The 17,922-nt window shown below is 37.6% G+C and overlaps 1 protein-coding gene across 12 annotated transcripts in view; it reads left to right on the top strand.

Moving 5' to 3' along the window:
- Positions 1 to 17,922, top strand: part of EYA1 (EYA transcriptional coactivator and phosphatase 1) — a 342,170-nt gene that overhangs the window by 265,979 nt on the left and 58,269 nt on the right. For all 12 annotated transcript variants that reach the window (XM_028852737.2, XM_077942831.1, XM_077942828.1 and 9 more), the window contains 2 exons: positions 349 to 488; positions 2,447 to 2,530. In XM_028852737.2, the coding sequence (XP_028708570.2) occupies positions 349 to 488; positions 2,447 to 2,530 (224 nt within the window). The remainder of the gene's footprint in view (positions 1 to 348; positions 489 to 2,446; positions 2,531 to 17,922) is intronic.

Raw genomic sequence — 17,922 nt, 5'->3', positions numbered from 1 at the left:
GGTATGGCCAGGTGCTGTGATTGGAATAAATGAGAGAAGTGGGGAAAGGCGTGGAGAGCATTCTCTAATCACAGAGAACCACATGGAAGATGCAGGCAACCTTGTACAACCTGTTGCCTCTCACCGTCAATTAAATTTTAATTGCTCCTATCACACTTTCTTTCAAAACAAATCTTGTAATCAGATATCTTATAAATTATTTACCAGTGCAAGTAAAAGACGATGTAGGATTTCAGCAGAATGAAATGTGCTTTACTATTGAAACTCCCCTTATGAATTTAAACAAGATTAATCTTGGCACCATGGTGATAGAAATAAAAGATGAAAGTCCTTCCTATATTCCTACAGAGTACAACACAATCCACAGCCCTTCAACACCCATTAAAGATTCAGATTCTGATCGATTGCGTCGAGGTTCAGATGGGAAATCACGTGGACGGGGCCGAAGAAACAATAATCCTTCACCTCCCCCAGATTCTGATCTTGAGGTATGTCATTGCCAACACCCAAGTAAATAGCAAGGTGTCTTGATAGCTAACTGGTGGCTTTACATACCTGCTATGTAAACAGCAGTGGCTAAGGTATCAGATGCTTTTATTACTGCTTTCTTTTTTATGTTAACAATAGATAAAGTAGTATTTTCTCTCTTCTTTATTAACTATAGGTTATGCAATAATTTGTTTTTTCTTCCCTATGAACTCTATGGCAAAGCATCTGTTTTATTTCTCTCTAAAGAAATATAGTAAATTATGCAATTCTACTTGAACAAAATTCTGTTATGCTGCTCTGTCTCATTGCCTTTTTAATTAAGTGTCATACTAAAAATACTTAGTAAAATCCACTTGTTAAAAGGCACAAAAAAATAGAGTGGATAAGACCTACTATTTGATAGCACAACAGGGTGACTATAGTCAATAATAACTTAATTGTACATTTTCAAATAACTAAAAAAGTGTACCTGGATTGTTTGTAACACAAAGGACAAGTGCTTGAGGGGATAGAGACCCTATTCTCTGTGATGTGCCTATTTCACATTGCATGCCTGTGTCAAAACATCTCATGTACCCCGTAATTATAGATACCTACTAAGTATTCACAAAAATTAAAAATACAAACAAAATAAAATCCACTTTTTTTTTTTTTTGAGACGGAGTCTTGCTTTGTCACCCAGGCTGGGGTGCAGTGGCATGATCTCAGCTCACTGCAACCTCTGCCTCCCAGTTCAAGCTATTCTCCTGCCCCAGCCTCCCGAGTAGCTGGGACTACAGGCACGTGCCACCAAGCCCAGCTAATTTTTGTATTTTTAGTAGACAGGGGGTTTCATCATATTGGCCAGGATGGTCTCGATCTCCTGACCTCGTGGTCTACCTGCCTCGGCCTCCCAAAGTACTGGGATTACAGGCATGAGCCACCACACCCAGCCATAAAATCCACTTTGAAATGAAAGACACACTTGTATATATTGAGAAAGGAAAACCTGGAATGTTCTAAACTGAAATAGTAGTCATCTAATGAGACATATTTTGGTGGAGTTCAAAAGCAGGAGGGATTAAGTAAGAACTTAAAGGGTGGTAGATTTCATAGCCTTCAATCCACTGCAACTAAGTTTCTGCTTTTGCCAGAGTGAAATCTGATGGTTGGAAAACATGATTATTTTGGCAAAAAAAAATGAAAATTTTCCAGCAGAATCTATGTATATGAATATGTACTGGTATGAGTGGGAATGGGAAGAAGTAAAACAGGCTTGGGAGGCTTTTTGTGCTACCCAAAAGACCTTTTGGAAATGAATTCCTTCAGATCCCATTTTAAATACCTCAAGAGTATGTCTAAGAGCATGAGTAATGTGTCTGCTTATGTTGTTAAATACCTAAACCCCGAAGACTTAAAAAACCTGGCAAGAACAATGTATATCCCATCCCTTTGATAACAGCTCAATAGGTAACATAAGGTGAATCGATTATGTAAGGTTTTAGTCTTTGGGTGCAATTTTAATACTTGGCTTGCTAAGAGTAAAACATAAGATTCATTATTTTAGTACTTCTCAATGAACAGAGATCAGAGGTAACGAAAAGATAAATGATATGTGATCAGTTGCTCATCTCTATCTCAAGTTATAAACAGACTAGTTATAACTCATTTTTTTTTCATTTATTCAGAGCTGAGACTGAAATTCTATTACAGAATTAGAAAGGACATAGCTTATTATCTCTTTCCTATATTTATATTGACATTATAAATGTAATTATCCTCTTGTACCTCATCTGAAGTTATATCTGGAGAAAAGTTAGGAGATACTCTTTGAAACAGTTGTGGTTTTTTTAGAAATAATAAATTCAGATTTTTCATTCATCTTCCATTTCAAGATGACTTTTTCATGTTGCAGTTAACTGAATAACAGCTTTCTCAGCCAAGGCAAAGACACATTGATTTGGTTCTTCCTTTGTAGAGAGTGTTCATCTGGGACTTGGATGAGACAATCATTGTTTTCCACTCCTTGCTTACTGGGTCCTACGCCAACAGATATGGGAGGGTGAGTACCAAGAGGCATCAGTTTTTAATTTCTTTGGAGTAAATATACCTCTAATTTGTTTATTGTCCAAATGAATATAATTTAACTTTAAGTAACAAATTTAAAATATAAATGGAAAAAAAGCTATATAGTCAAATATATATGTAAGGTAAAAAATATATAAATGAGCCAAAGAAGAGATTATTTTTAGGTCTTTGGCAATAAGATACACTTTGTACAATTAAAGTCATGCTTATTCAGACCCCAGTGAATAAAAGTGATTAAATATTATCCTAGGATGAAACATTAAAATACATAAGTGATGTAGAAAGATGTTTTCTGTTCTCTTTTTTACTTTTCCTGTCTTTTTATTCCCTAACATTTAGTGGAGCAAATATTTCACTTTCTGTTGTCCTCAGTGATTAGCAGCTTTGGTATTTTATCTTCAAAGCAACTGCTACAAATGTCTCTATATGTCCTTTGCTATTTGGGTTAAATTTATTTGAATGGTATGTAAGATTGATTCTCTGAAAGGCAGTAGGACCAATATGCCCGTTTTAGAGTTGTACAGTACTTATATTGGTGTTATAGATAAAGAATAATATTATAGACCACTTTCTGTGAGTAGAACTTTGGTTTCCATGTTGTACATTTGGGTATCCCAAAAGTTTGGAATTTCTTTTCTGGCATATTGATGATTTCATAAGTCTTTCCCAGGCAAAAATGTTATTTAAAGTAGCTATAGGTAATTTCTCAAGTTATTCTGCTAATATTTCATTTCTCTTGTTTTAATCATTAAAGAAATAATAAGTCTTAGTTTTTTAAAGTTATTTGGAGCATTAGAGACTGAATTCTTATTATGTCTCAGTGACTCCAGCAGTTTATCACAATTAAGTGTTAGAATTAATACCATTAAAATGCACATACTGTTATTACAGATTTGACCACGTAGTTGTTCTTTCAACAAATACTTATTTTAACAAATACACACTGAGTATCTGCTATGGATATACAGTCTGGGGAATTTAGCTTCACAGCCTAGGTTTCCTTTTCATCATCTTAAAGGTACACCTAATCAAAAATAGGCTCGAGCAATAATATCCCACCATCTTACTTTCTGTTCCGAGATAAGATATCGGTAAAACACAATATGTCCCATCTTATTGTTCGGCAAATTCTCTATGAGAAGACAACAAAAATGCAGATTATAAAATATAAGGCTATAGAATCAATCAGCCAAATGGTCTCTACTGCGTGATTAGCACATAGTAGGAATTCAAGAAACATTAGCTCTGCTTTTTCTTGTATTATTTCTTCTGTCAATACTATCACTGTTCCTATTTCTAGAAAAACTACTTAAAAACTAAAGATTAATATCTGAAATATCAACATGTAGTTAGTGGGCAGAACCTTGAAGATCTCCTTAACTGAGCCATTATAAAACCCCTACAACTGTCTGCTAAGGAGAACACTGGTGCGTGTAACTCACACAAGAGTGTTGAAAAGAGTAGGCACTTAGAAAACGAGCATTTGAAAACCACCCAGAAAGTCTCAAATCTTTAAAAGCTCTCACTAAGGGCCAAAGTGACACAAAAGAGAGTTATCTAAGAGTGTTCTATTAGCCAATGAAAGAGGCCAGCTTAGAGTTAAGGAGTTAGGCATCCCATGACCTACTGACCTCTCAGTCTTTGGCCATAAATTATTGGCTTACACATGGAATTTACACTTAACCTAGAAATACCTGGCTTCATGCAATTTCTCATTCATGTCTAGACCAAACACTCTCTAAATAATGTATTACAAATACCATGAGTTTAATTTTTTAACGTGTCATGGAACTTTGAGGTTTCATCAAATAGTAGTTAATTTGTTTGTTTGTTTAGCTTAGTTTTCCCATTCTAGGTCATGTGATAAAAAGGTTCATCTCATATAATTTCCAAAAGCCAAATTTGTATATTATCCGAAGTACAGACTATTTGAGTTTCTTAAATATAAGCTTATTCTTCATTGATAAGTTTATGGGGCTGAGGAAGAACTTCAGAAAGCCAGGTTTCTGAGGAAGGTCTTCCTGCGTGTGACTTTGGGTCTGAATTCTGAATGGCCTGAAGTTACTGTGCAGTCATCAGGAGAAAGGATGTTCTAAGCAGAAGAAATAGGAAGTGCAGAGGCAAGAAAGGCTTTGCTGTTTGATGGACAGAGGCCGGTGGGACCACGCTTAGTGGTGGAGATGGAGAGTCAATGAGATGTGGTCAGGGATGAAGGCAGGTTCCAAAGGGCCTCCCAGCCTCACAGGGTCAACAGGGCTAATGCTGTGGGAAGTCATCGGGGGACCACAATGGAGGAGATGAGAAGATTAGATTTACATTTTTTTTTAATTTATTTATTATTATTATACTTTAAGTTGTAGGGTACATGTGCATAACGTGCAGGTTTGTTACATATGTATACTTGTGCCATGGTGGTGTGCTGCACCCATCAACTCGTCATTTACATCAGGTATAACTCCCAATGCAATCCCTCCCCCCTCCCCCCTCCCCATGATAGGCCCCTGTGTGTGATGTTCCCCTTCCCGAGTCCAAGTGATCTCATTGTTCAGTTCCCACCTATGAGTGAGAACATGCAGTGTTTGGTTTTCTGTTCTTGTGATAGTTTGCTAAGAATGATGGTTTCCAGCTGCATCCATGTCCCTACAAAGGACACAAACTCATCCTTTTTTATGGCTGCATAGTATTCCATGGTGTATATGTGCCACATTTTCTTAATCCAATCTGTCACTGATGGACATTTGGGTTGATTCCAAGTCTTTGCTATTGTGAATAGTGCTGCAATAAACATACGTGTGCATGTGTCTTTATAGCAGCATAATTTATAATCCTTTGGGTATATACCCAGTAATGGGATGGCTGGGTCATATGGTACATCTAGTTCAACCATTATGGAAAACAGTATGGCGATTCCTCAAGGATCTAGAACTAGATGTACCATATGATTTACATTTTTAGATTGCTTTAGCTAAGTGTTAAGAATTAATGGTAAGAGAAGAGAAATGGGAGTCCAGATAGGAGGTGATAGCAGTGATCTGATGCACCAGCAGTAGAGAGGGAAAGAATTTATTGGACTCTGGATTGCATTGCAGGTAGAGAACTGGATTTGAAAATGATTTGGATTGATTGGACTGGTGGGTAGTAAACAAGACAGAGAAGTGAAAGATGATTCCCGCATTTTTGTCCTGGGCAACTGAGAAAATAGTCATATATTTGTTGAAATAGTATATTTGTTGAAATAGTAAAGAATTCAATTTGGAGGGAAAAGGGAAAGTTCAGTGTTGGACAAGTTTGAGATGCTTATTATAGAGAACTGCTTGGACCAGGCAAGAAAACCACTGGAAGGTGAGCCCAGGGCACTTGGGGGACTAGTCAGTACAGGAAATGGCAGATTCACAGTCAACATTGCATAGATTAGGGTTAGAGGCTCCCCGGAGTCTCTGAGCTTGATTTCTTCCTAAACATTTTTTGAGCACCTTCCTTGTACTGAACACTTGTGGTCAGCCTGTTGTCTCATTGCCTGGAGGTGTCTTTTCCTGGCCGGGTGACTTTTGAAGATGTATGGTTTAGGATGTTGAATTATAGCTGGAAGCATGCAAGGAAGTCTACTTAATGCTGTCCTCATTAGAAATCATTAGAGTTGAGAAGAATTGGCTCTCAAATCTGATCATCAAGCTTTGTAAAAATGTGGTTCAACAAGGATTCTTCCAAACAGTAATAATAACCAAACTGATCAGAATGTCTTGAATTCCTTTTGTTTCCCCCAGGGCACTGAGGAGAAAAGTCTTAAGGGAGTTCAGTGACAAGAATTCTTCTTAGGAGCACAGATTTGGTGGTGTTCCTGGGCATTGTCAAGGGGAGCATGTGGCTGAGCCTTACTCTACACGTATATAAAGAATGAATGCCTGACAATGTGATCGCTGTTCTGTTTCTTAGGGAACCAGATACTTGAGAAGTAGCTTAGTCACAGTAGCTTAGGCAACTCAATGAGTAGGCCATTCAGTAAGAGGACACAGGATCTGGTTGATATAATGCAAAATTAGGGCATGTTACAGCAATGTGTACAAAAAAAATGTTTGAGAATGTCCCACCTTCCATGTAATCCTAGCTGTGGGAAGAAGGCATGTTGGGTGTTATAAGAAAGTCTTGTTTTATAACAAAGGTGATAGGGACAAAGAAAGGGTGCTGGATATAGCACAGCCATGGCTGAGGAAAACAAATAACATGTCAGGAAATTGAAGAGCCTGTGAGTGCTATGTAAATTAGGATGTTTTAAATAGTATCTGTCCTAGCTGTTTTTGTTTAATGCATTTTTTAAAGTTGCTTTAAAACTAATAACGAATTCTAGAATTTCATTGAAGAAAACTAGTCTTGGGTTATTTTTCATTGAATGGTCTCCTTATAAGAAACAATGTAATTGAATTATTGTTATCAAAGTATATACCCAAAACTTATATTTCAAATCAAAATTGTGCTGATGCCTCAGGTATGATCCCCCTCCTGTGGGAGGATTACCCAAGATATCTACACCCAATGGCTTGATTGTTTCAACACTATCGTTTTATTATTCTTTAACGCCTGTGTCTCATAGTGATTTGGGCTAGAATGGACCTTAAAAATATGTACATTCACTTTTCATTTTCAACAAAAACCAAAACATGAACACTTAGATAGTGTAAAGCTTAACATGTTTAATCATAGGCCCTATTAAGAACATTCTATATGCCCGGCATTCATTTAATTCAACATTAATGCTCCGAAGGTGCTATTATTAAGCCTATTTTATAGATGAGAAAATTGAAACTTGGGAGAGGTTAGAGACCCAATGTAAAAATTACTCAGCAGCATGTCTAGCATAAAAAAAAAAATGCAATAAATACCAGTTATATTTGAATGTAGGTGAAACTGCACTGTCAAAAAAAAAAAGCCTCCTGCGTAGTGGCCAGTGAATAAAATGGTGGCAGTGTCCTCAAATTTATGAATTACAAGTATACGCTATGCCTAACAGTGTGATAGAAAGAGGATCAGATTTGAATTCAAGTAGATCTAGACTCAAATCCGAGCTCTGACTTTTCACCTCTTTGACCTTAGGCAAATTATTGATTCTTACTGAGCCTCAATTTTCTTATCCATAAAGCCAGCTACTTGACTTGTGGAATTGTTTTAAAAATTAAATTGTATCGTGAATTTGGCCCGGCATGGTGGTTTACGTGTGTAATCCCAGCACTTTGGAAGGCTGAGGTGGGTAGATCACTTGAGCTCAAGAGTTCAAGACAAGCCTGGACAACCTGGCGAGAGTCCATCTCTACAAAAAAATTACAAAAATTAGCTGGGTGTGGTGGCATGTGCCTGTAGTCCCAGCTACTTAGGAGGGCTGAGGTAGGAGGATCGCTTTAGCCTGGGAGGTCAAGGCTGCAGTGAACTCTGATTGCACTACTGCATTCCATCCTGGGTGACAGAGTAAGATCCTGTCTCAAAAAAAAAAAAAAAAATTAAATTGCTCATAAATGTAAAAGTTCACGCACAGAGTTGTATTAATGGCAACAACTGATAGTTAGAAAAGCATGTGTCACCTAATGAACTTGTAGTTGTTCTCTTGAGTATTTGTTTTATAACTTACTAGGTTTCTAAGAGGATCTCACTTGTCATAGTGAGTTTAGATAAACAACATCCCTTGTGGGTGTGTTTCTGTGATCATTCAGTACCTTGAGGAAAGAAAAACTGAAAGCAGTTTATATTGCCCATTTCATCAGAACAGTCCAGTTCACCAGTAAAGACTGTTGTTCCTACTCTGCTTTAGCGGACAACACTGAACTCTAAGCTCTTTTGGTGGAGGATATTCTTCCATGGTGGTTGATGCAGAAGCTAAACTCTTAGCATGGCACCAAAGCAGCCAGACACCAGTGTCCTCACTGAGTTGCCGAAGATCTGGTTACTTAACCAGGATAATCTCCCTTTTGGAACCTCCAGACCAAGGGTTGGCAAACATTTTTTGTAAAGCAACAGAGAGTAAATATTTTAGGCTTCGTGGGCCATATGCTTGCCGTAACTACACAGTTCTGCCTTAGTAGTGCAAAAGCAACCATAGACAGTATCTAAATGAATAAATGTGGCTGCGTTCCAATGAAACTTGATTTAATGCTCCCAAATTTGAATTTTATATACCGTTCGTGTCTTATGAAATATTTTTCTTTTGGTTTCAAAAACTCTAGACTGAGAATTGACAGATGATACCCCATAGGTCAAATCTGGTTTATAGTCTGCTTCTGTCAGGCCTTTAAGAATGTTGTTTAAGTTTTTAAAGTGTAATTAAAAACAATAAAAACACAAGGAAGAATGTGTGTCAGAGATGATATGGCCTGCAAAGCCGGAAATACTCCCTGTCCCTTTACAGAGAAAGGCTGTCTGCCTGCCCCTGCTCTGTGTGATGCTCTGAGCTTTGCTTTTGTTCATTTTCCTCCTGCCTTCCAGGACAATTCAATGACAGCAACACTGTGAGTAGACTGTGAACTCAATGCAGGCAGTGCATATATGCACCTGGGGCCCCAAGGAAACACAGACCCTCACGTGAATTCATTAGGGTAGGTGAAATAGCTGTTACAAACAGGTCTAAAATATAATGGCATAAACACAATAGAAATCTGTCTCTTGTTTAAGAGTGGGGATATTCCAGGGTGCTTGGTTTGGGCATGGTTTGGGTACAAATAATAGTAGTGCCATTTTCATCATGCGGCTTTTGAAGCTTCTGGGATCATTAGCATTCATTCCCGGGTGGAGGGAGGGGGGAAAGGCAGGGGCAGTGTGAATGGGAGGCTTTGTAAGCTAAGCTGAGACAGGCACACACCTCTGCCTGTGCCATTGACCTCAGTCACATGACCCAGTGCAGGGGAGGCTGGGCAATGCAGCCTCTGTGTGCCCAGAAAGAAACAGAGAATGGGTTTTGGTGAGCAGTTAGCACTCACAGACCAGTTCTCAACTATTTGACCAATGAGTGAAACCCAAAGCATGCTTTCAACCCGCCTTGCAGCTCTAGCCACACTGACAGAGCCAAGCCCAAGGCTATGTGAGTGGTGGCTCTGGAGTGATGATGGCCAATCTAATCCCAAAGGACAGAGCCCTGATTTTATTTCCTTCCTTGCATATCAATGCCAAGTTAGATAAAAAGGATGAAATAATGTATGTGTCCATATATAAAACCTCTGGATTCTGTAGCGTGACATAGAATCTAAACTCTCAAAACAAACAGAAGCACATTTTTTCGAATGCCAGCTAAACAGGCATCTTCATCTCTCTTCTTTGGCCATATCTTGAAGGTTTCTCTTTTTTCCTTTAACAGCCAGCCCCTTCTGCCTCGCTACCAGTAATATACAGCTGAAATGTACATTCTTGCTGTTTAATTGAACACAGCCTTATTGTTCTTGTTCATGAATATAAAAGTGAATGCAGTGAATGAATAGGAATCACCACAGCTCCTTAACCACTGCACTGGCCTGCCAAACTCCAACTTTGGACTTCCCTTGCTCTGTGACCTGGGAAAAAGCACCCTATAAAATGGGAGCAATTACAGGGCGTTAGGGGAACAACGTGAACCACCTAGAAAAATGCTCATAAGTACTTCATGAACAAGAGCTATCATTTATCGCTTACTTTGGAGGTTTAGAGGAGGAAGCAGGAAATCGTGCAGACTTTGTTGTTCCAGGTAGCAAAGAGGGAGTGGGAAACAGAGAATTCCAAGTGGCAGAAATCATAAGCAAAAAGGGTAAATAGTGATAAAGTATACTTAGGGGATTAGACTTGGAGAAGAAGAGTAGCAGAAAATGTGTTGAATTAGTAATAAAAAGACTGCACCTTTATTCAACTTTTGTGGTTTACACTGCTCTCTCACACTTATTATCCAATGAGCTCCTTCTTTTTGCCAATAAGAAAAGCGTAGCTCAGAAAAATTATTTGTCCAAAAGGTATACGCATCAACTGGCAACACCAGTCTTCTAATTGGTCCAGGCTTCGAGAGAACATTGAGTGCCAGGATTTCGTTCTGTGGGCGTGGGAATGCCATGAATTAGGGACGTGGTGGAAGGATATGATGGCAATGGAGGGACATGCTGGAAGTGTGCATTTGGAAGACTGATTTAATAGCAAGGAAAATTATTGTGCAGTCCTCTGGTATAAAATAATAAAGGCCCAAAAAGTGGCCAGAACACTCTGTAGAAAGGAGGGAGGTAGGAGAGTGGTTACAAATGAATTCCTGATAGGTTTTTCAACTGGATTTAGCTGTTTAGCCTTTCCCTTGGCACCACATGGGTCCCTTGGTATTGAAGCCAATTTGGCCAGGTCCATCCTGACTTTATTCTTCTTCCTCCCTCTTTGTACCACTTCTTGTCAGTTGGCACATGTTTGAGATTCATTGGGTTTTCTCCACAGTCAAAATTAATCTTTGGAATGGTGAAGTTCTTTCTCTTATTCTATACTTGAGTATCATTTTCATGGTGTTGAAAGGGAGTCTCTCAAGTAAGGAGAAAATTAACACAATCAAGTGTCACGTATCTAATCAGTGAAAATGACCTGATTAGCCCCACCACAAGTTTGAGGATTTTGGGGTTTTTTTTCCAGATCATTCAGGCAGTAGTTTAACCATGATTTATTTTTTACGTGTATACCATCTCTCTTGGTAATCCATATTATTTCTTAATTGGCAAGAGAATCACATCCAACTCCCAAAATCTGATATTTCATATCTAAGCAGCCCAGTAATAGGGCCTTAAACCTTGAAAAAAGTTAGTATTTTATTGATGGTATTGTTCCCGTTAGACAGGAGAAAACACAATAATGGAACCTTTGGGTCTCATAAGTTGTATAGCTCATTTGGATAACACTTTTGGTTATGTGTTTATGTGTTGTTGTTGTTTTATTTTTTAAAAAAACAATGTTTCAGCATAGTTTTTCCTTTCAAGATAGGAGGCTAATTTGCAAAGCTTAACCTTAATCCTTTCCCGGTGAGCAGCCAGCATGGGGTCTTAAAACTAAACCACTCATGTATTCAGAGTGCCCAGTCCTGTTTTTCAGCTTATTTTCCCCCAAAAACAAAAGATCTTGGGTGGGGAGAATTTTTAAATGACATTCAGGTCCTGTTTGTGGCTGTAATATTAGCATTCTAAGTAAGGAATTGTTTAAGGTGCCCTGAATGGGTATTTTTCTTTCATTTGATTTATACTGCCCAAAGAGTTGTCCTTGATTTGAGCATACTTAACAAGATTTTCACATGGACCAACAAATCTCATAAACCTGCTCACATTGTTAGCAACACACCTCACTGGGCCCCCACAACTCCCAGTAATTGCTTGCCAGGGAGGCTTAGCTGCCCATGTAGGATTCGTACAGAGAGACATTAGGAACCTTATTTTCTTTTATTCCAGAAATTCAAAATGTAGGTAGCATATCCTGAGGAACTAGTCATGCTTTCTGAAATAGTTGCACTGTCTTCTGGGAGCTCCTAGCTCAAGATTAATTATTTAAATAGCACTTTTTAAAAAGATAATATATTCTCTGTGATTCAAAGTAGAATAGGAATTGCTAGGAGTTTGTGTGGAGTATGATCTCATGGATATAAGTGAGTACATATTCAGAGGGGACAGATACAAAAGACATACATCATGTATTTAATGTACTGATAAATTGAAAATAATAGGACAATAATTAAAAGGCAAAATAATTCCCTTTCCTTTTTATTTTTAGTAAGAACACCGTAAGTACTTTGTAGAGGCCAAGTCAGAACGCTGAAGCTACTTAAAATTGGAACAATGACTTAGCCATTAAAATAGTTCTTAAATGTTGACTTAAAGCATTTAAATTAGACAATTTATATTATGTGCTTGCTTGCTTTGTTTTACTGTTAAATTTTTGCTTTTCAATTTAGAAAAATAGCATGGCCCAAGAAAATAGAGCTAAATGTGCAAGGGTGCATAAATAAAAACTAGAGCTACATTAAAAATAGGAGCAATTTTTCTTTTGGTGCTTTACTGGTATATCTAGCAATAAAGAGAATCTGCTTCCTCATTAATATTTGATGCTATTTTTAGTGGTTCTTATAATAAAACTAAAGTGACTTGTTAGACAACATAAGATCTAATGTAATATTTGTCACTTGTGGCATTATTAAATGAACAACGAAAATCTTGGGAAGTATCTTTTTTTGTTTTGTTTTGTTTTGTTTTGTTTTGTTTTGTTTTGAGACGGAGTCTCGCTCTGTCGCCCAGGCTGGAGTGCAGTGGCGCGATTTCGGCTCACTGCAAGCTCCGCCTCCTGGGTTTACGCCATTCTCCTGCCTCAGCCTCCTGAGTAGCTGGGACTATAGGCGCCCGCCACCGCGCCCGGCTAATTTTTTGTATTTTTAGTAGAGACGGGGTTTCACCGTGGTCTCGATCTCCTGACCTTGTGATCCGCCCGCCTCGGCCTCCCAAAGTGCTGGGATTACAGGCGTGAGCCACCGCGCCCGGCCTGGAAAGTATCTTTTAAACATAGTTATGTAAAAGGGAGAGATACTGTCACGGTTAGAAAATGGTTACCTTTAATGTTCCTAGAGAAAGGAGAAGAGATATTTTGTTTTTATACTCAGAAATATATTCTGGATCCATCCTAAAAGCCCCAAAAGAGATAAACAACAGGTTTTCCTTCAACTTTGTGTTTTGAGTCTCAAAAGACCGTGAACTCTGTGAACTGAAAGTAAATAATAATGGGTCAAGAGGATCGTTCTGTGAGGGGTTGGTGTTTGCCACTAAAAATAGACTACATTGACATTTGAAGCCAGGAAGTGAGAAGTGTTCATTTTTCTTGCCTCTTTCCGATCGTTTTAGTTCAATGAATAACTCTATACCTTTCTCCAGCAGGCTGAATTGTGGGACTTTCATGAGTCTTATGTGTTTCTTTCATGCATTTTGCCAGAATACTGTGCTTAAATGGTGCAGGGCCAGTAGAGAGCTCCAGAAATGAGAACTCACTGAATTGGTAAATGACAGCAAGAGAAGTTAGGACAGATACCAGTGTGTCCACAGGTGACTCTTGGTGCTCTTTGGCATCTGTGTAATAATGTGACATGAACTGTGGTGGGCGGACATCTCTAGTCTGCTGTGCAGGAGAAGGAAGCTTGATTGTAGAAAGTCCTCAGTGGTACCAAAAGAACGTGATAAGACTCTGGCTTGGTTGGCCATAGACAGAGTTCAGGGTTTTTTTGTTGTTGTTGTTATAGGGAGAAAGCTGCTGAATTTATAGGAAAAATAATGTGTGCTTATACAATACTATCAGTAAAATAGTGCCTGACTCCTTTACATTTTTCTTTAAAATGCACTATGAACTCCACATTCCAGTCCTTTTCTCAAACACTCTGAATGTGGTCACTAAGAAACTTTGTGACACAATTGGCTTCAGCTATCCAGTTGGTCAAATTAGATTTTACCTCTTCTGCCTTCCTCAATGTTTGTAAACTGCCTCACGAACATGACTACATCATAAAACATTTAACTTTCTGAAGAGGTCAAAAGAATTGAGGATAAATACATATCCCCTTCAAAACAGTTTTCACAGTGCTTATTTCCAAGATAGTTAAGATCAAATACCATGTACAAACACTAGAATTAGCAGTGCAAATGTGACTATAATAGTTCTCCACATAAATGGGCAACAAAATAAAATGAGCAGCATAAATTTTAACCTGGTCACTAGAATAAAGCAAAATGGCATGTGAGAATGTACTCCCTGTCCCTCCTTCCTGGCAACCTAGAAAAATTCCTGATGGTTTCTGTAGTGGGTAAGATCCACTGCTAATACCATGTGGTCTCCATGTTCAGACTACCCAAAGTGTAAGACTCCATCAAAAGAATTTGTGAGAAGTATCAGGTGGTACTCAGAACCTTAGCCTTCTAGCAGAGATGAGTTTCGCTGTGGGTAAATGATCATTAAAAACATCCATGAAGTAATTCAGAAAATTGTACCACCAAATGGCACCCTTCTCAAGTTGCACACACAAAACCTCCAGGGTTACATGGACTCCAGTACCCAGAACACATGCCTGGCTGCACACCCCTCTCCTGCCTGAGACACCATTTGTTTCCTGGCCTGACATTAATGAGTCATTCAGAAAGTCATTCTTTTATGATTTATAGAATACATACACAGTAATGTAGTAGGTGCCTAGCCAAAATTTCTGCCTTCAGGGAGCTTATAAATTAATAGAGGAGGCTGTTGGTAGGGGATGAATGAATCTTCAACAATAGTCTGTCATTAGGGTAAAACTATTCTAGACTAATGCCACTCTAAATCCACTAAGGATAAAACTGCAGAATCTCTAAAGATATAACAGTGCTAAGAAAGCAACAAGTCTCTCTGTATTATTCATGACAGCCATTCCCTAGTAGCTACATCATTTAACTAGTAAGAAATAGCCAGTAATAGGATGTCAGATGGTAACACTAGCATTGTGAATCAGAAAAAAAAAAAAAAAATCAGGATCCACAGGAGCCATACAACCAAAAAATAAATGCCAGGGGCCTTAAATGAAATGTTTCTAGGGTTACTGCTCTTCTTAAATTACACTGGGATTTCTCCTTTGCAGCTGATCAACATTGCAATTCAACACCGCTATTCTTAAATGTATGAGATGATCTTGTGGTTTCAAAAATGGAGGAGTTCCTCTGGGTTCCTAGAAAAGAACATCCCATATGGTAAAAATGAATAGAGTGAATAGAGGCCAGGCATCATCTGACATACATTCTTGTGTGTATTCCAAATACCCACTTATATCTGGGTACAGATTACCCAAGTAGGCCCTCTCACCTTCTTTTCAATAAAAGGTGATATGCTGAGGAACTTTGGCAGGCTTTTGCATTATGGCCTTTAAAATGTTTTTGGCATTTTAAAAGTATGGCTTGCATGTGTTTTAAATTTTCAGGATAAATATTTTTAATCCATAGTTTCACTACCAAAAACAGCCAATCTTGTATTAGTGAATATTTTTATATTTTTTTAACTTTTCATTATAGAAATTTGCAAACATAGAAAAGTAGATAGAATAGTATGTATAACGAAACCCAAGGTAACCACTCCAGCTTTAACAAATATTAAGTCCTAGCCAATCTTGTTTTATCTGTATCTTTATCATATCCCTCTGTTTCCTGGTTCTTTCCAAGAATGATTTTTCAAAACAAATCCCAGATATCACATTATTTCATTTGTATAGAGTTGAGTATGTATTTAGGAAATCACTAAAAGAATTGTTTAGAGTAGAAATAATAAATGGTATTCAGCACCTTAGCCATGTAGTGAAATTAAAAATAATTTTGTAATATCATTAAATGTTTAACCAACAGTTGTATTTAAAATTATTGTTTATTTTATTTTATTTTTTTGAGATGGAGTTTAGCTCTTGTTGCCCAGGCTGGAGTGCAATGGTGTGATCTCAGCTCATTGCAACCTCCATCTCCCAGGTTCAGGCGATTCTCCTGCCTCAGCCTCCCAAGTAGCTGGGATTAGAGGCATGCGCCACCATGCCCAGCTAATTTTGTATTTTTAGTAGAGATGGAGTTTCACCACGTTGGTCAGGCTGGTCTCGAACTCCTGACCTCAGGTGATCCACCCACCTTGGCCTCCCAAAATATTGGAATTATAGGCGTGAGCCACCGTGCCTGGCCAATTTTTATTTTTAATTGTGATATACACATAAAAAACTTTACCTTCTTAACCATTTTAAGTATACAGTTCAGTAGTTTTAAGTACATTCACATTGTTGTGAAACCAATCTCCAAAATTTTTTTTTCTCTCAAAATTGAAAGTCTAAACCCATTAAACAACTCCCCATTCTCCCCTCCCCCCAATTCCTGGCAACATCTATTCTTCTTTCTGTCTCTGTGTATTGGAGGTACCCTCATATAAGTGGAATCATATAGTACTTTACTTTTTGTGACTGGCTGATTTCACTCAGCACAAGGTCCTCAAGGTTCATCCATGTTATAACAAGTAAGAATTTCCTCCCTTTTTAAGATTAATTAATATTCCATTGTATGTATATGCCACATTTTATTTATATATCTATCAATGGACACTTCAGTTGCTTCCACCTATGACTGTTTTAAATAATGCTGCTATGAATATGAGTATGCAAAATGTCTTCCCTGCTTTTAGTATTTTTGGGGTATATAACCAGAAGGGGAATTGCAGGATCATATAGTAATTACATACTTAATTTTTTGAGAAACTGCTGTACTGTTTATCTTAGCACTCTAGCATTTTATGTTCCCACCAGCTGTGCACAGGGATTCCAATTTCTCCACATCCTCATCAACATTTATTATTTTCTGTTTTTTGTTTTCTGATAGTAGCCATTCTAATGGCTGTGAGATAATAACTCAGAGTGGTTTGGGTTCACATTTCCGTCATGAATAATGATGATGAGCATATTTCATGTGCTTTTTGACCATTTGTATAACTTCTTTAGAGATGATCCTTTTCCCGTTTTTTAAATCAGGATTTTTTTTTATTATCGAGTCATAGGAAGTCTTTACATATTCTGTATATTGACCCCTTATTAAATATATGATTTTCAATTATTTTCTCCCATTCTGTAGGCTGCCTTTTCACTGTTGTTTCCTTTGATTATATAAATTTTTCATTTTGATGTTTTGAATTTATTTTTTTGGTTATTGCCTTTGCTTTTGGTGTCAATCCAATTGAGAAATCCAATGTCATGAAGCTTTTCCCATAAAATTTTATATTTTAGGTCTTTCATTTAGGTTTTTGATCTATTTTGAGTTAATTTTTGCATATGGTATAAGGTAAGGATTTACCTTGAATTTTTGCATGTGGATATCCAGTTTCCCCAGCATCGTTTGTTGAAAAGACTATCATTTCCTCATTGAATGGTCTTGGCACCCTTATTGAAAATCATCTGATCATACATATGAGGGTTTATTTCTGGTCTCTCTATATTCCATTGGTCTGTACATCTGTATTTTTGCCAGAACCACATTGTTTTGATTACTGTGTCTTTGTAATAAGTTTTGAAATTGGCAAGTGTAACACTTCCAAGTTTGTTATTTTTAAAAATTGTTTTGGATCTTCAAGGTCCTTTGAGATTTCATATAAATTTCAAAATGGATTTTCTGTTTCTGCAAAAAAAATACTATTGGGGATTTGATAGGGATTGCATTAGATCTGTAAATCACTTTGGATAGTATTGACATCTTAACATTACATCTTTCATCCATGAACATGGGATGTCTTTCCGTTTATTTGTATCTTCTTTAATGTTTTTAGCAATAATTTTTAAAAAATTTTCAGTGTACAAGTGTTTTCCCTCCTTAGTTTATTCCTAAGTATTTGATT

This window comes from Macaca mulatta, chromosome 8 (assembly GCF_049350105.2).
Source record: "Macaca mulatta isolate MMU2019108-1 chromosome 8, T2T-MMU8v2.0, whole genome shotgun sequence".
Taxonomy (NCBI): Eukaryota; Metazoa; Chordata; class Mammalia; order Primates; family Cercopithecidae; genus Macaca; species Macaca mulatta.
Note: the sequence above shows the minus strand (reverse complement) of the source record. Positions and strands in the feature narration are given on the sequence as shown.